The 25,322-nt window shown below is 57.3% G+C and overlaps 2 protein-coding genes across 2 annotated transcripts in view; one reads left to right on the forward strand and one right to left on the reverse strand.

Annotated features, from left to right (window-relative positions):
• Positions 1-25,322, reverse strand: part of STK32B (serine/threonine kinase 32B) — a 616,411-nt gene that overhangs the window by 229,006 nt on the left and 362,083 nt on the right. The gene's annotated exons all lie outside the window — the stretch shown is intronic.
• The window catches only part of LOC308566442 (uncharacterized protein C4orf50), a gene marked incomplete at its 5' end in the record, with an annotated part of 40,833 nt that overhangs the window by 932 nt on the left and 14,579 nt on the right, over positions 1-25,322 (forward strand). The window contains 6 exons of the mRNA XM_081156714.1: positions 4,505-4,643; positions 7,864-8,454; positions 15,755-15,884; positions 16,907-17,034; positions 18,621-21,062; positions 24,869-25,042. Of these exons, the coding sequence (XP_081012840.1) occupies positions 4,505-4,643; positions 7,864-8,454; positions 15,755-15,884; positions 16,907-17,034; positions 18,621-21,062; positions 24,869-25,042 (3,604 nt within the window). The remainder of the gene's footprint in view (positions 1-4,504; positions 4,644-7,863; positions 8,455-15,754; positions 15,885-16,906; positions 17,035-18,620; positions 21,063-24,868; positions 25,043-25,322) is intronic.

The following is a 25,322-nucleotide window of genomic DNA, read 5'->3' on the forward strand; positions in this document are numbered from 1 at the left end:
GACACCTGGGCCAGCAGAATGAGGTGGGCTTTGCCTATAAACCAGAGGAGAAGTGCAGCCTGGGCACACAGTGTGGTCATGGCTGGGATCCCTCCTGACAGGTTCCCAATACTCCAGCAGCCAGTGTCTGGGATTTGTCTGGGACTTGGCCATTTTCTTGTATTTCTCTTCATTTTAATAAAGGCAAGTCATTAAATGTTGTATTTACATGTGCTTTACTTTCCCCCCCACTCTTTGTCATACTTTCCACATGAAAAAATTCACGTATCAGAAAAATTATTTTGTTACTCTATGCATTATTCTGTGTGATTGTCCATCTGTCCGTCCATCCTTCCATCTCCCCATCCATCCATCCATCCATCCATCATCCATCCATCATCCATCCATCCATCCATCCATCATCCATCCTTCATCCTTCATCCGTCCATCCATCCATCTATCCATCATCCATCCATCCATCCATCCATCCATCATCCATCCATCCATCCATCATCCATCCATCCATCTGTCCATCATCCACCCATCCATCTATCCATCATCCATCCATCCAGCATCCATCCATCCATCCATCCATCCATCATCCATCCATCCATCTGTCCATCATCCATCCATCCATCTATCCATCATCCATCCATCGTCCATCCATCCATCGATCCATCATCCGTCCATCCATCCATCCTTCAGCCATCCATCCATCCTTCACCCATCCATCCATCCATCCATCATCCATCCATCATCCATCCATCCATCCATCCATCCATCCATCCATCCATCCATCATCCATCCATTCTTCCATCCATCTATCCATCATCTATCCATCATCCATCCATCCATCCATCCATCCATCATCCATCCATTCTTCCATCTATCTATCCTTCATCTGTCCATCCATCATCCATCCATCCATCCATCCATCCTTCATCCATCCATCTACCCATCTATCCTTCATCCATCCATCCATCCATCCATCCATCCATCACCCATCCATCCATCCATCCATCCATCATCCATCCACCCATCATCCATCCATCCATCCATCCATCCATCCATCATCCATCCATCCATCCATCATCCATTATCCATCCATCCATCCATCCATCCATCCATCATCCATCCATCTATTCATCCATCCATCCATCCATCATCCATCCATCCATCCATCCATCATCCATCCACCCATCATCCATCCATCCATCCATCCATCCATCATCCATCCATCCATCCATCCATCCATCATCCATTATCCATCCATCCATCCATCCATCCATCATCCATCCATCTATTCATCCATCCATCCATCCATCATCCATCCACCCATCATCCATCCATCCATCCATCCATCCATCCATCCATCATCCATCCATCCATCCATCATCCACCCATCTACCCATCCACCCACTCATTCTACAATCTGCACCCATCCCCAAGAGTCAAATACTAAGGTGTATTAGTTTACTGTGACAACCACAACCAAGTGTCACAGACTGAGCAGCTTAAACAACAGACATTTATTCTCACAGTTCAGGAGACTGGAAGTCCCAGATCAGTGCTGGTTCCTGCTGAGGCCTCTCTCTTCAGCTGGTGAATAGCAATCGTGTCCCTGTGTCTTCATATGGCTATCCCTCTGTGTGTGTCTGTGTCCTAGACTCCCCTCTTCTTATAAGGACACCAGTCACATTGGATCAGGATCCACCCTAGTGACCACATTTTAACTTAATTACCTTTGTAAAGACCCCATCTCCAAATACAGTCATATTCTGAGGCACTGGGGTTAGGACTTCAATGTAGGAATTTGAGGGACACATTCATCCCCTGACATAAGTCCTAGAGGCTAAGAGCTGGGAAGGGCAGGGCCCCAGCCCTGGAAAGAGGAGTGGTGTGGCCAACACATGGCTGTACATCCAAATCTTCCTCCAGATAGATCAGTAGTGAAAACCAGGAGGTCAGCGGGCCTGGGGAAGATGGTGGGACACCTGGGCCATAGGAGACCCCTCCATGTGAGGGAGAGACAGGGATTGGCTGCACTGTGAGTGATGGGGAGGAGGGGACTCTGTGGCTGGGGTCTGGGGTGAGGCCTTCCTGGAGGGGGCATCCTGGACCCAACTATGGGGGATTGTGGGATGTGTCCTCTGTTCTCTGAGGGCAGCATGCATACCCAGCCACGGGGGAGCTGGGACTTGAACCCAGGCAGCCTGCCCAGAAAGGCAGCCACAAGGGGACAACTTTATCCCACTCCCCGAGGGCACCTCCCAGCTCCATAGCACTCTTGTTTGTTGTTAATACTCACAGAAGGATATTTTTTCCATTGACTATTAGAGAGAGTGGAAGAGAGTGGAAGGGAGGGAAGGAAGGAGGAGAGAAAGAGATAGAAATATTGATGTGAGAGAGACACAGCAATTGGTTGCCTCCCACAGGCACCCTGACTAGGGCCGGGGATCGAACCTGCAACCCAGGTACATGCCCTTGATCAGACTAGAACCCATGACCCTTCGGTGTGCTCTAACCACTGAGAACACCGGCCAGGGCCCCATAGCACTCTTTCGGGCCCTGCGCGTGGGCCTGTGGTACCTGTCATTCACCAGCGAAGAGCTGTACTCCGCATGTTTCACATCGGTGAGAGTCAGCTGCCTGTGGCCCCTGAAACACACGGCCCGCAGCTGGCGCCTTAGGCAGCGGGCACTCACTGCCCTGCCCTTCTGGAGGCAGGGTCGACGCAGACTCCTGGCTCAGGTCAGGTGTGGGCGGGCCGTGCTCTCCAGAGGCGGCAGGGGGCTGGCCTGGCCTGGCCAGCGGCCACAGCTGCCATCCTCGCTCTGGCCTCCGCCTGCGATGCCAGCAGCCTAGCATCACGCACACCTGCTCCTTCTGTGTCCAATCCGTCTGCCTCCCTCCTAGGAGGACAACTGGGGTTGCAGTTCAGGCCCCCCAGATAGTCTAAGATAATCTAAAAATCTTTAATCACATCCATGATCTTTTTTGCATTTTACGGTAACACTCGTGCTCCGGGGATCGGGCCTGGATATATCTGGGGGCCATTATTCAGCCTGCCCACAGCGAGACTAGTCATTTCCTGCTTAGTGTAAGAGTAGGGACAATATCAGCATGAAACACTCTCATACTTAATGTTTCAGGCTGGTCTCAGAAACGAAAGAGAGGCTTTTCTTGTCCCACTTGATACCACCCCTCTTTATAGTCCGTCAGAGGTACTCAGACTGACTGACCGATGAACCTGGGGCCACTCCTCTCATTCAGTGTGGGAGGGATGCGATTATAACCCACACTCCCTTCCGTCACCTTCGAGACACTCCCCCAGGGCCTCAGAGCTAGAGGGGGAGAGGGGACTTTTGGCCTTATTACTAATAATAATGCATCATTTTATTTCATCTTTGCAACAACCTTCTGGGCAAGGTGCAATTACCTCTAGTTTTTACAGATAAAGATACTGAGGGTCATCGTGGTAAATGAGTTGAATGAGTCAGTTTAGGCTCCATTCTGGTAAGTGGCAGAGCCAGGCAGCAAAGCTAGAGCCACACCTAGGGAAGCAAAGTTATCCTGGATGAGCAGGGCACCCAGCGTGGACTTGGGTAAAGGAGGGACAATATGCAGGCTGTGCGTGCACTTTGCACGTGTTTCCTGGTTTCTATTAGAGGTCAGATGGGCACATTAAGGAGACTAAGATACTAGGTGCAAGCAGGTGACAGGCAGGTCTTTGAGGTTCCTTCTCTCCCAATGGGACCAGTAGCCAGACTTTCTCTTCGGGCTTCCAAGACACTCACGCGAGCTTCTTTCTATGTAGCTGTGGTCAGGGTTCTGGTCCAGTCTGGGTACTGCTTCTCATGTGACACAGCCTCAGCATTTCCCCAGGATAATGAAAAGGCCTTCATGTGGCTTTGCCATCCCTTCTAGACAATTAGGCCATCTCCATCTTCTTACTGATACGGATTAATTATTTTAAATGCAGAAACGTTTTTCTGAATTTCAGTCACTTCCTCAGGAGAGATTTATAGAAATATAGCTCAGATGGGAGGCAAAGGGTTAAAAGTGTGACTCTGGGAATCAGACAGCCTGGGCTCTATAATGCTGTGTGACCTTGGGCAGGTCCCTGGCCTCTCTGATCCTCAGTTTTCCGCATGTGTAAAGAAGAGGTAATGGAAGCCACCTGTGGGCTGGTCATGTGCAGATTCATTGAGACGATGCAGGTGTGAGCTTCAGGCTCGGTCCTTCATCGGTGCCACCAGACCAGGGGTTACCTGCTTAGAGATGAGGGTGCTGTTAAGACTCTGATGCATGGTGCCTTCTTAGTGGAAAGAGCTCCCTGAAGTACATATTATAGACCATCCCTAGAAAGATATGTGTGAATGTTTTACAAAATGTAATTTTGTCAGAATATTAAATTGGCCAGATAACAACACAAAGGTTGCGGGGGTGGGTGTGTGCGTGAAAACCTTGGGCCGTGTTTACGGCGCCCCGTCCGACTAAGTGCTGCCCTGCTTCCCGGCTGCAGAATCCAGGAGCTGGAGCAGTCAGAGCGGAAGCTCCTGCGGAAGGTGGACCAGCTGAGCGCGCGCGTGGGCCAGGAGAGGAGCGCCTCCCTCCGCGCCCAGGAGCAGCTGGAGGTGCTGCGGGGGGAGCTCGCCAGCCAGGTACGGCCCCCCTTCCTTCCAGGCCTGGTTTCTCGTCCCAGTAGGGGCACCTCATGTGTTCGGATGTGGCAGCAGCTGCAGTTGAGCACAGACAGTGGGAGTGGGGTGGGGTGGGGTGGGGTGGGGTGGGAGGTGGCCAGAAATTCCTGGGACAAGGTCACAGGGCCTCTCTGGGCCTCAACTACTCCATCTGTGAAATGGGATCCCCATCCTGCCCTGCCTGCCTCATAGGGTTCCTGCTGGGAACACTGGGGCGTGGGGGGGGGCGGGGGGAGAGAGCGCTGAGTGACCTGTGGGGCTGTGCACTCACTGGGAGCTCTGGGCAGAGGTTCATTTTTGTGGCCTTCATGCCTGACATCAGGGAGCCAGCTCTGGCCTAAGGGCAGGGAGATGACTGAGGCAGGGTCACCACCTCAGGAGCTGGAGGGCAGGTGGGGACACAGATAGGAAACAAGGAACTCAAAACTGGACCCTGGTGGCATGGGGAGGCGAGGGCGCGGTGTGTGCATGCATGGGGTGGGGAGCTGCAGAGAACTGGCCGTGAGAGTTGGGCCTTGCGGGAAGGGCGTGCGAGGCATGGGGAACCACCTAGGCAAAGGCATGGAAGTCTGAGAGCATACCAGGACCCGGCAGAGGGTGTGGGTGGGGAGAGGGCGTTGGTGAGACTGGAGGATTCCAGAGGGGCCAGAATGCCAGGGCCACTGCGTGGATCCAATTCTGAAGGCTGCGGGGAGCAGGCTTTGGGGGGTTTTAGCAGGAGAGGCACAGGGGCAGGGTTTTGGGGATGTTCTGGTTGCACAGGAGAGATGGTGGGGGACAAGTTAGTGCTGTCAGAGAAAGGGGCAGGCAGATGGCTGTGTGACCTAGGGCAAGTGACTTAACCTCTCTGGGCCTCAGTTTCCTCATCTGTGAAATGGGAATGCTATAGCACCAGCACCCTCAAATTGTTCCCTGGGTTAAGTGCGTTAATACACATAAAACACAACAGTAGTAAATTTGATAACCCTGCTGTTTATGTCATTATTAGTGTTTATTGAAATATTGCAGGGGACAGATGATGCAGGGGGGAGGGTGGGTCACGTGTAGGAAATATTGCAGAAATGACAGGACTCAGAGGCAGCTGTGGTGGTGCCCAAAGAGCCCCAGGGGCGCCCTGTCTCTGGACTGTGACTGGCAGGGCAGCATGTGATTGTCCAATCGTGGGCGGACACCCGTCAGCGGGCCATGAAATCAGTTCTGTGAGTCACAACCCTCATTTTACAAACAGAACCGACCAGGAAATAAGAAGGGGCCTCCCGTGTCCGTGTCGGTGTCCGAGCAGGAGCTGTTCGGGGACACTGCATGTGGGCGTGTGTATAATGGGGTCGTGGTTAAAATGCATTTCTCTCCGTGGGAGCAGCCAGAGGAGCCCCACAGACGCTGGTTAGCGGGTCCCTGCGGCAGAAGTCAGCGCGGGAGGGAAGGCGCCCCGTGAGGGCGAGAGGGCCTTCGGGGTGCCAGGGAGACGCACGTGGGGCTTCCCTCCATACTGAACTTCGGGGCAGAAAGCCGAGTTCGTTCCCCTCCTTGGCGTATAGCGCGTCACCATCTGCGTCCCCAGGGGAGTTTTTAACACCAGCTAGAGAGGTGTGTGCGATTCCAGCATCACTCACCTCCTCGGGAAATGCGCCGATGCGCGTGTGGGAGCCGCGCCTCGGCACATGTCCGATTTCCGCCGTGAATCAGACACAGCCCTGTAACCACGACAAGTTCACAGTGTGGCGGGGGGACGAGGGCCAGAGTGACAGTGAAGGAGATGGTGCGGGGCTCAGAGGTGCCGCGGGGCCCACCCTCTGTAGACACTGAGCCCCTCCCCGCTCTATTCCTGCCTCAGGAAGGCTGTGTGCCCCTGGGAAACACCTGTCAGGAACCCCATTTCCAGGTGAGGCTTGAAGTTCAGAGTGAGGAGGGGACTTGCTCCGGGTCCCTAGGTGACCCCGTGGCCCAGGTACATCCCAGCCCGAACCTCTGACTCTAACTCTCTCCCCGAGGTCCGTGCATTTTGGAGCAGGTTTTGCAGGAGTGAGGCAGGCACTGCTCTGCCCTTTGTACCTGGTAATGGCCAAACCGAGTTTTGTCCTGTGGTCAGTGTCCCCCGGAAGCGTGTATCTGCGCCATAGACGCCTCATTCCTGCAGTGACCTGTGTCACTCTGGAGGCCGACAGAGGCAGGCCTGTGGGGACAATGGAGCGTGGAGCACCACCTGTGACAGGATCCACACCATCGGGCAAACCCGGTTTCCTCACAGGGAATTTGTCTCCGGTGTACGTGCCCCATGTCCTCGAAAACACGCTCAGGCCAAGCCTGCGGGGCTGCTCCCCCGGCTCCTCTCTCACGGGTGCCCTTTGCTTGTTGCTTTATCTTCCGCGGGCGCTCGGCCTGGAGCAGCACCAGCTGCTGGCTGTTGAGAGAATCAACACGAGGGCGAGGGCAGGTCCACCGTGTGCTTAAATGAATTCTGAAAATTAGGCCAGGACTCCTATTTTCACCGCGGGTGGGTCAGCCCGGGCCAGCCCACAGCTCATGGGTGGGCGTGGGTCAAGGCCTAAGAACAGGGTGATGCGTCCTCCTGACCTTGAGGAAACCTTTAACCAGATACGTGGAGGTTTGAATCCCGGCTGCGGTGACCTTTAGCCCTGAGATATCATGCAAGTCATTTCTGAGTGTCCCGAGGGGACAGTAACCGTACCTCACTCCCCAGGGGTGGTCACAATCAGGAGCAGCGGCTGTGACCCCAGCGGGGCCCGCTGACCCTTGGTGGGCCAGCATTAACCCTTGGGCACTGGGCAATGGAGAGGTCTGGGAGGTCCTGGGTGGACTGGGGACCCTGGGGGGGGTCCGGGTGGTAACTCTACACTGTGGGGTGGGGCATTCAGTGGAACTGCCGTGCAACCACCAGAGGGCCCTCCGGGTGTGCGCCAGCTGAGCCCCTCCTACCCCCTGCGCGCTTCCTCCCAAGAACTCAGGCGGCTCCTGGGGGTGCAGGGCCCCCAGCAGGGCGCGGTGAGGCAAAATGTAAGGGGGGGGGCGCCGAGAAACTCAGTCACCGAGATAAATAATATCTTGATGCAACACCGTAATGCGAAAATATCCCACGAGGCACAGACTCCCGAACTTGAAAACAAACACAGGCTCGGGCGAGCCCCGGGGGCCGCTGACGCCCCCCCGCCGCCCCCCGCAGGTCCTGGAGAAGGAGCGCGCGGCCCGGCGGCAGCGGTGGCGGCTGCAGCGGCTGCGGGAGCAGCTGCGCCGCAAGGACGAGGCGCTGGGGCAGCAGACGGTGGCCCTGGAGCGCTGCCGGCGGGCGCAGCGGCGCGAGATGGGCCTGGTGCGCGAGCAGGAGCGCGCGCTGCGGGCGCAGGTGCAGCGGCTGGAGCGCGACGTGCGGCGCCTCTGCCGCGCCGCCGGCCTCCTGCTGGCCGAGCTGGACGCCCCGGGCCCCGGCCCGGCCCCGGCCCCGGCCCCGGCCCCCGGCCCGGCCCCGGGCGCCCCCCACGAGGCGGCGGGGGCGCGCGCCCTGCAGGCCAGGGCCGGGCGCGAGCGGGACGCGGGCGCGCGCCGGCTGCGGGAGCGGCGCGCCACGGAGCGCACGCTGCGCGGGCAGCTGGAGGAGCTGCGCTGCTGTGTCTACGAGCTGAAGCTGTCGGAGATCGGCCTGCAGAGCCAGGTGGAGGACCTCTCCGAGCAGAACAGGAGCCTGCGCGAGGAGCTGGGGGCCCAGGCCCGGGGGGAGAGAGGGCGCCGCGCGGCCCCTGCCGGTCCCTGCAGCCTGGTAAGTGGCCACGTCCCAGAGCCCGAGTGACTGCTCTTCTCTAACTTCCTCCTACAGCCGCTCGGTTCAGTCACTGACTCCCCCACTCCCGGTCTTCCTCTCCCCCCCCAACCCCACCAGCCTGGTCCACCAGTCCCCATCCCACGCAGTCTTCTACCCACCCATCGACCCAGCCAGGCCTACTCGCCCAGCACCCACCCACTGTCTGCCCTGCGCCATCACCCCGCTCACCCCACCATCCGCTTCCAGCCACTCTCCAGGCAGCCGCGCAGCCTCCCTTTCACACTCATTCTCTGTCCCGCTGGGCATCCGTCCATACCCAACATTTAATCAGTCCCCGCCGTGTACCAGGCCCGGGGCTAGATGAGCTCCTGGGTAACTCTCCTGTGCTGTGCGTCTCCCCTGACCCAGGCCCTCCCTGGGAAAGCAGTCACCGCCTTCCGACCCCCTCACAGCACTGAAGGCGGTGATGGTCCCCTGCATGGCGCGCTGTGTGTGCACCTTCCTTTCTCCACGAGACTGTGAGCTCCTCGAGGGCAGGTCCAGGTCTGATGGGTCGTCAGAGCCTCCCCCCAGCAGGGGATGCTGGAGCTTGCCAGGCCTGCGCAGCAGGGAGCACACAGGGGTGGGACCTTCTGGTTCTCCTAGTCACCAGCTGGGTGACCTTGGGCAGGTTTTGGAAGCTCTGGAAGTGAGGGCCGAGGCCATTTATTTATTCATTTGACTGATGGGAAGGTAAAAACTTACATGTAACATACTCCTGCCCTGAGCTTGGCACCCTCCTGGGTGTTTCAGAGGCATTGTTTCAGTTAATGCTCATGAAGACTGTGAGGCAGGTGCTGTTAGCATCCTTGATGCACATATGAGGAGGCTGAGGCTCAGAGAGGTCGTGCGTTGGCCTGTTGTCACATAGCAGTACGAGGCAGAACTGGAATTCGGCCCAAATATGTGAGTCCAGAAGGCTTTGTTTCTTCCGAACTCAGCCGAAAAGAGAGAGCTAGTTCAGCCTCCTCCAAGGGCTCAAGATCCCTGCTTCTCTCCACTGGGTCAGTTTGCATTTACGGGAAAATCAGTGAGCGACCATAGCTCAGCGACATTGATCATTAAAAAAAAAAATCAAATTTATCTTCAGACCAGACAATCTATTTCAAATGAACTGGAACTTTAATTGCTCCGTGTCTCTCAGCACGATGAACTGTGTGTGTCCTGCCTGGATCGTTTTAACAGTGAGCTCACCTGTGGTCTGTTTTATCTTTTTACTGCTTCATCCCCTCCTGTCATTCTTCTGCGTGTCCTGCTCGTCTCCCTTCGTTATGTTCACTGGATAAAAGGAAACCTGTACGTTCAATGTTGGCACCGTACTGTAATTCTGGAAAATAAATCGTGTGTAGATGGAAACTGTCATTTAGAATCCTCTCTGTGATTTCCCTAAACACGACTTTAATTCAGGCTGTTGGCGTAAGTCATCCCTCCGGTCTGCCTCCCCGCACGCCGCTCAGTCCTCCCGCCTGGGAGAGGGTGGGGACCTAAGTAGCTAAGAGACTCCCGCCAACATTTGGACGTTGTGTGTTCCCGTTGAATCCTTAGAACAACCTGTGAGCCAGGTGTCGTGATCCCATTGAATAGATGGAGAAACTGAGCCCTGGGATGTTACGTGACTTGGCCACGGGCACCCAACTACCAAGTATCAGGGCCAGCAGGGGACATGGGCCAGACTGGAGCTGTGACTCCAGGCTGCAGCCCTTACCCGAGTCGCCAGGGCCAGAGCTGGCCTTGAGTGTGGACAGTGTCAGTGGCTGGATTCGGTACCTGTGTGCCCCCAGCTTACATTCCCCGTGTCAAGGTCCACCTGTGACCTTCTCGATGCCCCCAGCTCATGCTCTCAAGGCTTTGCTGGAGGCTGCTGTGCACAGTCAAAATTCTCTTGAAAATTCCCTAAATGGCCCATAAAGTGCGGTCCCCAGCCAGTCTGCCTCATCAGCAGGGAGAAGCCAGCCCCTCATCAGCAGGGAGCAGAGGGAGCGGCAGAAGCTGCTGTTTAGAGACTGGGGGGTAGAAAATGTGAACCTTAAACATTGGAGCTGCACGCAGCGGGGTGAGCCACGCGCAGTGCGAGAGGCGGTGGCGATTCCAGTGCAGCTCTGCCTCTCAGGGCCCGGGAACCTTCGGGCAGGGTCCTGGACCTTTCCGTGCCTTAGTGTTCCCGGAGGGGCCTGTGGTCATGAGCTCCCCCATCACGGGCTGTGATGGCCCACAGGGACCGGGAGCACTGCAGTGGCCTCTGGGAGGGGCTGTCCTGGGTGCTGTTCTCCTGGCTGAGGGCTGAGAGCTTCTGCCTCGGTGCCCGGTCAGCCTACAGGGGCAGGTGAGGTGGGCGAGGCCCAGCCTGCTCCAGCAGGACCTCATCGTGATTCACATCTGCGAAGACCGTGTTTCCAAGTAAGGTCACAGGCGCAGTTAGGGCCTGACCATATTTTAAGGAGACACAATTCAGCCACAACCTGCGGTTACAGGGCAGGTGATGGCCCCTGCCTAGCTCCTCTGCCTCACCTGCTTCGGGTAGTAAGCATCCCCTGTTCTGGCCTCCCGGGCCCTGGGCTTCCTTCCTTCTCACAGCCCCAATGCCGTCCACACTGGGCAGGGCCTCGGGGCGGGCGCTGGGTGAACCCTGGGGAAGGCCAGGTGCCTCGGGCTGCCTCAGTAGCATCCCCGAAACACCCAGGCGTAGGGAGGTCATCATGGCAACAAGCACATTGTAGGCACTGGACCCGGGTCACCCTCTTGTGGTTCCCCTGCCTGTATGCCGTCCCTGTACTAGAAGCTTCCATTGTCTCCTCCCTACAGCCACCCACGAAACCCCTGCTACCTTCTCCCCATTGGGTGGGGATGTCATTTCCTCTAAGAAGACTCCTCTGACCTCACGTCATCTCCTTCTCTCCTTGGTGCCCCTGCAGCCACATGACCCGCCTCTGGTGGCCCTAATTCTCACTGGGACAGCCCTGGCTGCCTTTTCTCCACAGCTGTGCCTTCTTCACTGTCACCAACTGGGTCTGATTGAGCCCTAAATCTGGGCCCCTGGCTGCGGGCTGTGAAACACTTGGCGAGCAAGTGACTCAGGGAACAAATGATCGTAAGGAGACATTTGCTCCACAGCCCCTGGGAAATGGAAACTTCCAGCAGAAGGGACCGCCTCAGGGTGGCAATGCTGGGAAGATGCTGGGAAGTGAGGTGCAGGAATTGGGAAGCTGGGGGCGGGGCTGGCCCCAGGGAAGTGTGCGTCAGATAGAAAATCATGACAGAAGCTGGCATTTATTGAGTGCTGGCTGCATGCTTGGCCCAGCAACCAGCTCCCTACAAAAAGCTCCTGAGGTGTTAGGATCACCGATCTTCATTTTGCAGATGAGGAAACTGAGGCAGGGAGGTACTGTCACTTGCCCAAGGAAGGGACCTGAAGCGAGGTGCACACTTCTTCACGGCTGCTGGCTGCATCTGATGTGCTCTGGGCGTTGTGGTGTGAATTATGGTGGCAGTCACTATGAGAAAATGTTATTTGTTTCATGTTTGCAAAGCAACTTCCCAAACAGAACGCCATTGGTGCTGGCAGGTAGCCAGGCAGGAATCACTGTCCTTGTCCCCAAACCCACAGTCCAGCCAAGGCAAGGCTTTGCTTGGGACCACGCACTTTACAGTTTCTAGAGCAAGTTGCTCGGGGCCCAGGTCCCTGAGGAATGGGCCACTCCAAGGACAAACCCCAACCTGGGGAGGAGCTTGGGGTTGGTGTTTCTGCTCAGGGTCCTGGGTGAAAAGAAATGAAAAAGGACTGTGGTTTGCCAGGTAAGCAGGGCCCATTGTAGATGTCACCCCCCTCCCCCAATGCTTTTTAGCAAGTGTGCACTGGGCACCTGCCATGTCCCAGGCACTGTGCCAGGCTCTGGGGCTGGAGAGGTGACCCTGCTCTTCCAGAGCATGCAGGAGAGACAGACGCAGGTGCAGACAGTGGCAGTTGGGTGGCTGACTACTACAGCAGGGGACGCCAGAGGCTATGGCCTGGCCTGGAGGGTAGCAGGGAGGCTGACACCAGGAGATTAAAAGTCACAGTCTTTAAAATGTCAGTGTCAGGCTGTTATTTCAAAGCTGAGACCATGCTCTGGGTGACAGAGGTATCAGAAATGCTGGGCACTCCCCTGGCCTCTTTGCCCCCCCTCCCCCAGTGTGAGTAGGGCGACCCCTGGTGGTGGTGACAAGAGTCTTTTCACTGTTTAGGGAGCACCGGCAGCCCCTCCCTGTCACACCTGCGTTCCAGCAGAAATGCTGTTTCACATTTGTCACTCACTCCGGCAGCAAGCGAGGGCTTTAAAACATCGTGTCAATAGTGTAGAAAAATAAAACCGGCAAAAGCTACGAACATACAGCTCGTGTGAAAGGCCGGACGACATGGCCGCTAGTAATCTTACACAAAAAGGTCACCTCCGGTTCCCTTAGTCAGAATTACTAAGAAGCAAAACCTCGAGCCTGCATTTTATTCTGTATACGTCACAAACGTTACAAGAACCTCCGCACTTTTTATAGCCGGTAAACATCGGAAACAACCTAAACGTCCGATGTGGGGGCCGGATTTGGTAAGGTAAGGCGGCCCTTATTTCGGGGGCTGCTAGGCAGCCATAAAACCACGTCGCAGAAGAACCTGCTGGAAAATGATCCTTCAAAAACATCAAAGGAAAAAGCTCAAAGCAAAAGCTGACATTTGTAGAAACAGACTTTTGGATGAATTGAAACGTCTGTGCAGAGAGAAAAGCCCAGAAGGACAGCGCCTAACACACGAATGACATCTGGATGTCACTGAGTTCCTTCTTTTCTTTCCTGTGCTCATCTTTCAAAATAATTACACGTAAAGCTAAGACCACGCGAAGTTACGGGAAATGCTCCCGTGAGTGCGGAAGGGCAGGGGGGTCGACAAGGCAGGAGAGAGGTGCGGGAAGGGGGGAGAAAGCGGGGCTCCAGTCCAGAGCCCCGAGCTCCGGTCCTGTCCTTCCCCGGTCCTGTGCTGTGTGACCTTGGGCAGGTCAGTCTCCTTCTCTGAGTACTGATTTAGTGACTTGTGAAATGAAAGGGAAGCAGCACCAGCTTTCAGGATTTCCCCCACTGGGCGGCACCTCCTCGGCTCTGTGTCTGTTTTTTGCATGGGTTTGTCCCCAGCCCCACGACAGGGTTTGCCACGTAGTAGTTGCTCAGTTAAGTCTTTGTTAAACTGAATTGAAGGGAACTCGGGTATTGGAATAAAATCCAAGTGGAAATAAACGGGAACAACGGTGGCCTTGGACACTGCCCCGCGCCCTCTCCTTTCCGTCTGTTCGGTTCTCAGCCCTCCCCTCCTCTCTCCTGCCGCTCAGAGTTTCCGTCTCTCCCCTTCTCCAGCCTGGGCCCTCGGGCTTTTTTCTTTCTCTCCCCCACCTTCTCTCTCTCCATTTCTTCTTTTATACCTCGTTCTAAAGGTGATTTTAAGCTGCTGACAAAATGTTTATTTCTGATCACGTGGGGACCAGATGGGTAAAAACAGGAGGCAGCTCGCAGGGGGCCCGTGGCGAGCAGCCGGCTGGCTGGGTGCGGAGCAGGATGCTGGTGTCCAGGCCCCTCTGGTTGCGGTGGGTCTGGGCTGACTTTGGTACTTGCTTAAGCTCCTGGGAGATTCTAAGGGGTGACCCAGGGTTGAGATCCCTGGTCTGGGAGGAGAGTGGACATGACACCAACCATCTCCTGGACACTAGGTCACAGACTTGGGTGTGAGGAGGAGATGCTGGGAGGGAGGGAACAGGACTAATTTGGAGGAGAACAGGGTTTTGGCCTTTAAGCTGAGGCCAGAGGGGAGCAGGTTAGCTGGGCAGAAGCGGCTGGAAGAGAGGTGCCCACGGCAGGCACCAGGTGCAAGGCTCTGAGGTAGGAGGAAGAGGGTCTGTTCGAGGACAAGAGGTGGGAGGCAGGTAGATGTTGAGGCCAGAGCAGGTGGGCGCTCCTTCAGCACAGAGGGGAGCGTGGAAGGGTTGGAAGCAGGAGAGCCACCTGCCCGTTTCTAGTTCAGGGGGACCGCGGGGACGCTGATGTGGGAGGGAGCGGCTGAGAGCGAGGTGTGTGGGGGGCTTTGCCCAGTGAGCAGCAGACAGTGAATACCCCCCCCCCCCAGGAGGACATGCCAGCCAAGCAGAAGGAACAGCATGTGCAGGGTGCAGAGCCAGGGCCAGGTGGGGGGAGGGCTGTGGGAGGGAAGGAGGCACTGTGAGTGGAGCCAGGCGAGGGGGAGGAGTGTCGGGGCGGCCCTGGACAGCCCCCGGTGGCCTCCAGGGCCTGATCTTAGCGCTGGAGCTGAGCCTGGAGCCCAAGGGAGTCAAGGGAGGCTCCGAGCAGGAAGCCTGGCTATGATGAGTCCATGCAGGGGTCCCCTGGGAGCAGGGGAGGGCCTGGGGGACAGTTGAGGAGGGGATGGGGCATTACCTGGTCACTTCCCTCTCCCCTTGCCTAGAACAGCACCTGGCACATAGTAGGAACTTAGTAAATGTTTGCCCACAGATGCACTAGTGAGTCTGGAACATCTGCCTTTCTGAGGGTCTATCTGTGCATTCAGCTATCACACACATGTTCGGCACCTACTGTGTGCTAGGCTAAGGTGAGGGTGCAGACCAAATGGAGCTAAGTTCCCTTCCAGAAGGAACTCGAGGCCTGGTGGGGGCAGGTGGGCAGTAGACAGCACCCGTTAGAACTGGTTAGAAGTAGCCCGGGGCAGGGGACCATGTGGGTGGTGGGTCAGAGCTGAGTTTTCTGTGGGCCCCGCACCTCCTGCCGCCGCAGTGAAGGCGCCGTGGTAATAGTGCCATGCAGGGGAGATGCCTCACCACGTACCACTTGCCTTGGGGAGAGGCCAATCCAGGGAGCGCTGCCCAAGGACACCAGCCATAGCATTTGTACTTGTTCGCAGTTGAGGGACAGAACTGCACAGAGTCCCCCGGGGCAGGTGCCCACCTCCGCTGGTGGGACACAGTGGGGACAGGAAGGAGAGAGTCCCAGAGCCCAGAGGCATCTCAGCTGGACAGACAAGCTCCTGGTTGCCTGGGTAATGGAGCCTGGTGCTAGCAGAAGGCAGGCTGGGCTGTAGGACCAGGAGCATGGACAGGGCTGCAGGCCAGGCCTCAGGCCTCTGCTCCCTAAGTCTCCGTTTCCTCTAAGCTGCCTCCTGGGGTGGTGGGAGGGACACACGGAGATGGGCTTGGAGTGGACATTCAGCTCTCCTGGTTCCTCTGTCTTCCTGCAGGATGCCCTGGGCTGTGTTCAGGATGAGTGGCTGCTCCTGCCCCAGGAGGAGTTGCTGGCGGCCTGTGGAAACCCAGGCTGGCAGACTCCTGTCCACTCCCATGGTGCCCCAGGACCTCGGGCCTCGGCAGGTATGTGGGAGCCACTGTGTGTGGGACGTGGGCGTGGGGCATGGGGCATCTGTATGGATACCTCCTGACGGGCTAGCTCACCTACAATGTCCTGATGATGCAGGGGGTGGTCATCTCTGCTCTGCAGACAGGAAGCTGAGGCTCAGGGAGGGGGTGACACACAGCTGGTAAAGAGGGGATCAGAGTCCTCAGTGCCCATGCCACGCGTGCCAGCATAGGGCAGCAGGGGTCTCTCAGGCGGAATTGTCCTCCCAGAAAACCATAATGACCGGGAGCTTTTCAGTCCCCACCCTCACCCCAGTGACAGCCCAGGTGCCGGGTCTGGGAGCTGCAGGAGCTTAGAAGACCCTCGTCCCTACCTTGTCCCTGATGGGAACCTATATCCCTGAGGACAGCCTAAGCCACAGCTTCCAGGGTCCCTTCGGCATAAGCCATTGCTCTCAGGAGCCCCAGAGCCCCTGTGTCCATCTGGGTCCTGTGGCTACTCACCGTCCTCCAAGGCCAAGTGCTGTTTAGGGTGAGGGGTCATTTACACCCACCAGCACTGCGCACTGCCCTTCTGTCCTGTTTCTGGGAAGCGAGCTGACCGGTCAGACAAGGTCAGACTCGTCCCTGCAGAAGGGCATGGGGTCTGTCTGGCAGTGAGCCTAGGAGTCAGCTCCTCTGTCCACACGCCGACCGTGGGGCTAGGGGCTGGGATTGCGACCCTCTGTGGCCCACAAGGAAGCCGGGAAGAGAGGTGTCATGGATTTTGTCACCTGAGTGAGTGAGTTCTGTGGTCAGAGGAAGTGGCTGCCAGAGCCATATCCGCTTCTCATTGGGACGGTCATTTCCTATCTCTAAGTCTCAGTGTCCTCACCTGGTGGGCAATGGTGATCATCAGGCCATCTGTGGGGACTCGAAGGCCTTGAGTCGGTGAGCAGTGCCATCAGCTCCCAAAGCAGGGGCATGGCCACTGGTGACAATCCTGGGAAGGCTCCTAGCAGGGTCTTTTTAACCCTGGGGGTCCTGTCCCTTCCCAGGCCAGCCCACCGAGGGGCCCTGCCCCCGGGGCAGCGTCGGGGCTGGACGAGGCCCCTCTGTGCTGGTACCAGGCCTGGAGACCACAGCTGGACTCCTGGGAGACCTGGCGGGACCCCACCATGGACAGGTAAGGCCAGAGGCTTTCTGGGTGCCCGGGGTGCCAGCTGGGCCTGACCAGCCTCCTGTGTGTGCCCATCATGCGGAGGGGGGAGAAGGGGGTAAAGACACTCTGGGCTTAGAACATTCTGGAAATGGCTGAGAGGGAGATTGAGGAGATGGAATGGATCACCCTGACCTGGGCGGGAGAGAGCAGAAAGGGCCCCAGGCTGAGTGCCGGGCCCGGCTGCCACCTGTCGTGCTTCATCCCTAGGAACCGTGTGATTAGCTGTGGGGCGGGAGCCACAACCCCCCTCTGGAAGCGGGGACTCCACGGCTCCAAGAGCTGCTGTGATTCCCGAGGCCACACAGCCCTGGGGTGGACCTGAGCTCTGGCTCCACAGCCCCCCCAATCCCCGAGGGTCAGGAGCCCGGTCCACTGGCCCTGCCGGGCTTCCTCTGAACCACAACTTCCTCAGCTTCTGTTTTCCTGCATATGAAATACAGAGATGCTCGAGCAGAGCTCGGCCCACTAGCCCTGGCGTGGCCCTGTGGCCTCCGCAGAGAGGGTCCCCCCTGCTTCTTTGTTCACTCATGGCCTGTCCCGAGGAGCTGCGTGTGTGCGTGTGTGTGTGTGTGCGTGTGAGGTGTGTCTGCCACACCCAAAGCCATCCTATGGGGTTGGGAGGGCTTCTTGGGAAAGCTGGACCCTGGCTGCACCCAGTGGAAGGATGGAGTTAGACAGACAGGACGACAGGGGCAGGCAGGTAGGAAGACTGGCCAAGCTGTGGGGCAGGTGGCCACGGTCACACGTGAGTGAGCCCAAGACCCCTCTCCCTCCTTCCCAGCAGGCCGAGGCCCCAGCCCAGCCTGAGTCTGTTCTGCGAGCTGGGCCAGTCGTCCTCTCTGGATAAACGAACCGAATAAAGAGAATATTAATATATATGACAAAAGATCTATGGAGCACCTCTGTGCCCGGTGCTCTTCCAGGCCCGGCTCCCTGCCCTTGGGCAGCCCACGCCCCACTGCCCACTGTGACGCTGGCCACGGTCTACGTCTGTGCTGTGCTTACAGCAGCCGTGAGCCACGGCTGAGCACTGGATGTGGGCTGGGGGGCTGCAGGACCCAGTGCTAACTTTCATTGCATTGTTTCCCGTTTGAGAAGCCCCATGTGGCTGTGGCTACCGTATTGGAAGTGCGGGGCTGCCGGGGGGGTCACAGCGTCACACACTAACTGTGGTGGGGACAGGACGGGCTGAGGGGGTCACAGCATCGCACAGACTGTGATGGGGAGGGGACGGGAGGGGCTGTGCGGGAAGTAAAGTGGGTCAGTGGGCAGAGGGCGGTGGAAGTGCTCCGGGAGCCCCGAGTGAGGAAGTTCTGTCTGAGTTGAGATGTGAATGAAGCGAGAGGTGAGCCATGAGGGGATCTGGGGAAGGACATCTGGGCAGAGGGAGGAGCAGGTGCAAAGGCCCTGGGTGCTGACAGGGTGGAGCGTTAGGAAGGCCTACATGGCTGGTGAGGAAGCCTGGACATCAGGAGATGGGGCCAGAGGGGTGCGGAGGGGACATGTGGCAGGAGGGGCTGCTTCACGCCTGTCGTCTCTCCCACCCCCAGCCTGGTCCGGCCGAGCCCAGCTTGCACGAACAGATTCTGCTTGTCATCTGTGGCTGCCCCTCGGGACAGTGTGCGGCCGGCTCCCTTCTCCCCGCGGAGCTGGCCTGGGTCTCGGCGCAGAGGCCACCAGCCGCCCCGGCCCCGGAGCCCTTCCTCCTGGTGCAGACGTCCACATTCCCTCCCTGGGACCCCGCCGGTGACACGGCTGTCTTGCTGCTCCAGGAGACTTCTCCAGAAGATCTCCAAACGCAGCAGGTGCCGGACGCCAGGCCCCTGCCTGCTCCCAGAGCCAGAGGACAGCCCTGCTGGGATCACCACCGGACAAGGGGCCGCGATGCCCCCCTCTGCCAGGAGTCCCCGCAGACTTTACCGCACAGATTTCCTGGGACAGGGCCGAGGGACCTAGATGACCCTTGGAAGGAGGGAGGAGGAGCCCTAGCACTGAGCCCCGAGGTCTGGGGGATGAGGAGGACACGGGACAGGAAGGAGGAAGACCTGGGCGACGGGTGCCAGCGGGGTCAGGAAAGCCAGGAGGACCCGAGCCTGGAGGGCAGTGCGGGCGCCCTGGAAGGCCTGCAGGACCCGCACGGGGCTTTGGGGTCCCCGGCCGCGGCCTCCTGCCCTCAGCCCAGGCGGGCGCGTCCCCTACCTCTTCTGCAGGGCGCGGCCTCTGTGTCCACCGAGGATCCTGAATCGCTGAGCAGGACGCGGCCGGCGGAGGAGCACGTCGGGGGCCTCCTAGGAGGGCTTTCTTGGGAGGAGGAAGGGGCCCCCTCAGCCGCCTTCTTCAGGGCTCACGGTGCCAAAGGGCCGTCTCCACCCGGCGCTCAGCTCCTCCCAGAGCAGGATGGAGCCACCGGGAGAGTTCAGGGCCAGGAGGACAACCACGCGTGGTCGGAACACGCTCGGCTGCCGCTTGAGGGAGGCCCTGGGGATGGAGGGCCAGGGAAGGAAGAGAAGGCATCGCATCCGGAAGGGTCCAGCCTGGGCTCCAGGGGATGGGAGGCCAGGGAAACACTTTCCTTAGCGGAGGAGGGAGGTCTGCCTCTGTCTCCCAGATTCGCCTTATCACCCGAGGGAGCCGAACCCGCCAGGCCCCCAAGGGCTCCACGCAAAGGACGCGTCCGATCTGCACTCACAATAGATGCATTTGCTGAAGAGATGGAGGCTTGCTTCCGGCTGCTGTCCACCCTGAAGCTCGGGAGTGGAGGTCGTGGGCAGGGAGCTCCCGCCGAGGGAGGGGACAGGAGCTTTGCTGGGAGACGGCACAGTGGCCAGGGGCACGCTGGTCCTCGGCAGGGTTTGGATACTTGTCCTGCGAAGGAAGCAGACCCTGAGGAGAGCTGTGAAGATGTTAGTCCAGGAGAGACTGAGGCCCTGGGAACCGGCCAGGTTATCTCAGGGTTGGGGCCTGATTTGGGGGACCTGTGCCTGGGCCCAAGGGGAGCCTCCGAGTGGGGCCAGGACCTCCATCAGCCACCGAGAGCCCTAGAGAGAGCCAGGAGAAGGTTTCGCCAGCTCGTTTCTGGACTGAAGGAAGAGAGAAGCAGAGTTTTACACGAAAACGCCCAACTTCAGAGAGATCAGGAGAGATGCCACCGAAAAATGCGTGCCCTCCAGACAGAGAGGCAGAGAACCGCGAACAGAATATCCGCGCTCGAGCAGGATAACGGCGCGCTGTTAGGAGACATCTCTCGCCTAAGGAGGGAGCTGGACCAGTACTTGCAGGTCATTGCTGACCTTGAGGACTGCAACGGGAAAAGTTACAGCAAAATTTCTGAGCTGGAAGAAGACAATGAAAGGCTGAGGGGGTGTCTGGGCCAGCTGCAGAGGGCCATGTCCCAGAGCACCCGCAAGTGCAGAGGCCTCGTGCAGGACGCCGCGCAGGAGAACCGGGAGCTCAAGGCGCTCATCTCGGAGCTGGGGCTCAGCTACAAAGAGCTGATCAAGGATGTGGTGCTGGGGATAGAGGAGATGATCGGGGCCCTCCGGGGGCAGAACGCCCACCTCCTGCGCAGGATCCAAGTCCTGGAGAGGGAGGTCGCGGTGCGGATGAGCACAGACGCGGGGCGTTTGCGGGGAGCGGAGGAGCACCCCCAGGGGAAAGGCAAGGTGGACAAGGTGGGGACTGTAGAAAGGGCCGTGCAGGTGACTCCGCTTTCAGACCAACTGACTGTGGGAGTCCACGGGCCACCCTTGGAGAAGGAAACGGGTCTGGCCAGAGGGTGGATGGGACCCTCCTCAGGCGCAGAGAACCGCAGGTGCCAAGCGGAGACAGCTGCTCCATCGCTGGTCGGGAGAAGTGCGGATGTGTCCGGTGCGCTGCAAGGGGACATCGACGGCACGGGAGTAAGAGAGGCACGTCTGGGAAAAGGGGAGGAGAGACCGCAGCTTTCTGAGGACCGAGGGCCAGCTCCGAGGTCGCCCAGCAGTGGCCCCCAGGTAGGTGGACTCTGCACAGCTGCTTCATTGTCCCCTTGCTAACTTTCTAGACTGTTGCCCACCCCCTACTCAGGGAATCCTCCGGCAGCCCTGTGAGGGAGGGACAGTCACCGCCTCCATTTATCAGGGGAGAAAACAGGCCCAGAGAAGCTGAGTCACTTGCCCGAAGTCACACAGCTTACTTAGGAGGGGGTTTGCTGGGACTTGCACCTGGGAGGTCTGGCTCCAGAGCCCTCATTCTCCTGTGCCACGTAAGACGCAAGCCCGCCCCTCTCCGTAGGCCGTTCAGATTGGTGTCTGGTGGGCGCCTTTACACTCCAAGGTCAGGGCTTGTAGGTTCGGATCTAGGGGTCTTTTGAGCAGCCTGAGTCGTAATTCTGCCCACTGGGGCTTGAGAGGGGCCGTGGAAAGAGCCGTGGGCGTTAGGACTCGATCAAGCAGGGTTCGAGCCCAGGTCTGCACTGGCTACACCTGCCACTTTGAGTCGGGATGGGGTCTTGGGAGTCATTTCCCTGACCTGTGGACAACACTTGGTTTCCGGGCCCCTAGGATGAAAAGCCTGTGATAGTCTTACGGTGGCCTTGAGTGTCAGCGGGTATTTGGTGTTGAGCCCTTTGTATATGTTCATCTTTTCTGTATCTGTCTCTCTTCCTCTCAACCCCCGTTCCCTTCCTTCCCTCCCTCCCTCCCTCCCTCCCTCCCTCCCTCCCTCCCTCCCTCTCTCCTCCTCTCTCAGCAACTTTATCAATCATTTCAAAAGATTACCTTTTAGCCCTGGCTGGTGCTGCTCAGTGGTTAGATGGTTGTTCTGCACACCGAAGGGTCACAGGCTCAATTTCCGGTGAAGGGCACGCGCCTGGGCTGCAGGTTCCCCTCGGCCGCCGTTGGGGCGCGTCCGGGAGGCAGCCCCTCGCTGCGTCTCTGTCACATCGATGTTTCCCTCTCTCCCCCTCCCTCCCTCCGTCCCTCCCCTCCACTCTCTCTAAAAATCAACGGGAAAAATATCCTCAGGTGAGGGTTAACCAAATACTAATAACGATCTGTGGGTTTTCTTTATTGTATATCACCCTGCTTTGTTTCACTGGTTCCTGCTTAGGTCTTTATTACTTTCTCTCTTCCACTTGCTCTGGTTTAATGGGCTGGTTCCCGTGCTCCCTGAGTGGAAGGCGGGGCCCTGGTTTTAGGCGCTTCCTCTGTGCCCCGTGCTCCTCTCTAAGCGGCGTTCCAGCGGCGCCCACTGCGCCCCACGCGATGGGATACGTGGTGCTTTTTACGTCCGCCCGTTCAAAGTGGCTTCTAGTTTCCGCTGAGACGTCTTCCTTGACACACGGGTTATATTTTTAGAAGCGTGTTGCCGAATTTCCGAGCACCTGCGGAATTTTTTCATTACATTTCTAGTTTTATTTCGCTGTTGTCAGAAAACATGCTCTGTATTATCATAATCTTTTGAAATTTGTGGAGGTTTGTTTTGTTGACCAGGTTATGGTCTATTTTGTAAACGTCCTGGGTGCCCTGTAAAGAATGAATGTCCCGTGGTTGCTGAGTGTTAATTAGGCCAGGCCGGTTAATTGCGTTAATCACATCTTCTGTATCTCTAGTGATGTGTTGTCTCTTGGGTTCATCACTTACCCAGATGCCCTTCGAAATCTCCAGCTCTGAGTGTGCATTTGTGTGCTTCCTCTCTTAGTTATGTTAGTTTTGATTCATATATCTTGAAATTATTTATGAGATACATACAGATTTAGGATGATTATGTATTCCTGCTGAACTGGCTCTTTTATCATGATAATGTCTTTCATTATCTCTCATACATCTTTTTTTTCTTAAAGAATAGTTTATTGATTTTTAGAGAGAGAGGAAAGGAGAGGGGGAGAGAGACACACTTGGACTGGTTGCCTCCCTCACAAGCCCCCGACTGGGGCCAGGGATTGAACCTGCAACCCAGGTATGTGCCCTTGACCGGGAATCGAACCCAAGTCCCTTCGGTTCCTGGGCCAACGCTCTAACCACTGAGCACACGGGCCAGGGCACTCACACTAGGAAGTCTACTTTTTCTGATATTAAAGTAGCCACATCAGTTTCTTTTTATTATAGCAAGTGAGTCACAGGGCCATCCACAGGGCGTCCGCAGGGTACAGTCCTATGTGCCAGGCAGGGCCAGCCACATGCCACACTCCCCTTCTCTTTAGAACGGACCGCGGGCACTCTCTCAGGACACTGGGACAGAGCCCTTGTCCACGTCCCTGCAGAGGAGGGAGGCAGCAGAGTCACCTGGCTCCCCAGAAAGGCCAACTTGTTTTGCATGGAGCTAGATTTGATGGAACTGTCTGGAGCGCCCATCTGTTCTCACCAGGACCCAGCCTGTGAATCTCAGGCCGATGCTCTGTGAATTTCTACTAATTAAAACCCCCACATTCTCTGTTGTATTCCCTACTAAGAAGGGAGACGCCTACCAGCCACGGAGTCATGTGGAGTCTGCCCTCCCACCCTCTCCTCTCCAAACAGAGTAGCGCGGGCTCCCCCTCCCGCCTGCCCACACCCAGGTGAGGGCCACGTGGAAGACGATCGCCGTGGGCCTCACATTCCCAGGTGGCTTCTCTGAGTGAAAGGCGGGCCTCAGCAGCTAGGGGAAGGGCGCTGGAGAAGTCTCTGAGCTCCTGGGCCCCCGGGGGAGCTTCTGCTGTGAGCAGCGCTTCCTTTTAAGGCGTCTCAGCCGTGGGAACCAAGGGCTCCACGGCGCTCAGTCCCTGACCCTGCAGTGCCCCTCTGAGGGTCTCAGGGAAAGAATCAGAGATGTGCCAGGTGCTTCTGTGCAAACCCTCAGCACAGCCCCAGGGTTAGCAGCTAATGTTAGACTAATCTGAGCATCCAACGTGCATATGGACCAGCAGTCTTTCACTCAGCGTGTCAATGATATTGAGAATGCTCCTGGTGTGGCATAAAGGGAGCAAAGACACAAAGATATATACTGAATGTTGTATAGAAAAATAGATATGTCGGCATGTGTGTATGTGTATGACACCTGCGGCCTGTATATATAGGCTATTTAAGAAGCAAAAGTGTAGACTCCAGGCCACTGGGGGCAGCAGCCTCCCAATCACTTCACCCTAATTCCCACGGCCTCTCCCTCCCCCTCTCCCTCCCGCCCTCCCTGAAACTCCCTGCTGATGTCCCCGTGAAACCCACTCGAGGTGGACCCACAGCGTCAGAGGCTACTTTGCACCGATTTGAGAAAATCGTTTCATGGGCAGCATCTTCTGTTTCATAGAAACACGCTGTGAGGCTTCACTGTAAGACGCATCTCATCACTGGGTTTGAACCTGAAAATTTCACTCATCACACTGTTTCGGTATCATGGTGACCGGCAGCTGTTGAAACAGACTCGGGGACGCTGTGCTGTTTCGCATGGTTTTGAAAATACATGTGAACAAAAACGTTTTTGAAAGTAGCATTTTAGAATGTTATCCTGCGCCTCCCTGCCCCCCCCCAACATTCCCCCTGAACAAGTTACTTGGAAGGTAACCTAAGAATGTCACCTGAACCCTGTGGCTCAGTGGTTGAGGGTCGACCTAGGAACCAGGAGGTCACAGTTTGGGTCGGGGCACAGTCCGGACCCAGGGCACAGTTGCGGGCTTGACCCCTAGACCCCCAGTAGGGGGTGTGCAGGAGGCAGCCGGTGGATGATTATTGTCACTGATGGTTCTGTCTCTCTCTTTCCTTCCCCCTTCCTCTCTCTCTAAAAATCAATAAAAACTTCTGTGTTTTTTTTTTAAAAAGAATGTCACTCGAGTGTGTGATTTCCGCAGCTCTGGGACCCCGAGGCCGAGAGCTCCGAGGAGGACCTGCAGCTGCACGTCCGGCGGCTCCGTCACCAGGTGCTGACCCTGCAGTGCCAGCTCCGCGACCAGGGCTCCGCAGGCCGGGCGCTGCAGGAGGCGCGGGACGAGGCCCTCTGCCTCCGCGACCGGCTCGAGGGCCAGGTAGGCGGGCAGGGCGTCCTTTCCTGCAAACCGATGCCCCCCCCCCCCCCCGGGAAGTTTTGAGAACAGAAAAAAGATCCAGGTGAGAGCTCACTGGCCATTCCCGACCAAGGGTTCGTATTTATTAGACTCACAGAGTACAGAAGACAAATTCCGTCTGGCTAACCTGTTAAATCTAAAAAGAATACTACATGTGTGTGGGTTTTTAGAAAGTCAGTTTTCCAATGTTACATAAATAGAAGCCCTTCCTCTGTAGGAGTGAAGTGGCCGTGATTATGAA

The sequence above is a fragment of the Miniopterus schreibersii genome (assembly GCF_964146895.1).
Source record: "Miniopterus schreibersii genome assembly, chromosome: 1".
NCBI classification, from domain to species: domain Eukaryota; kingdom Metazoa; phylum Chordata; class Mammalia; order Chiroptera; family Miniopteridae; genus Miniopterus; species Miniopterus schreibersii.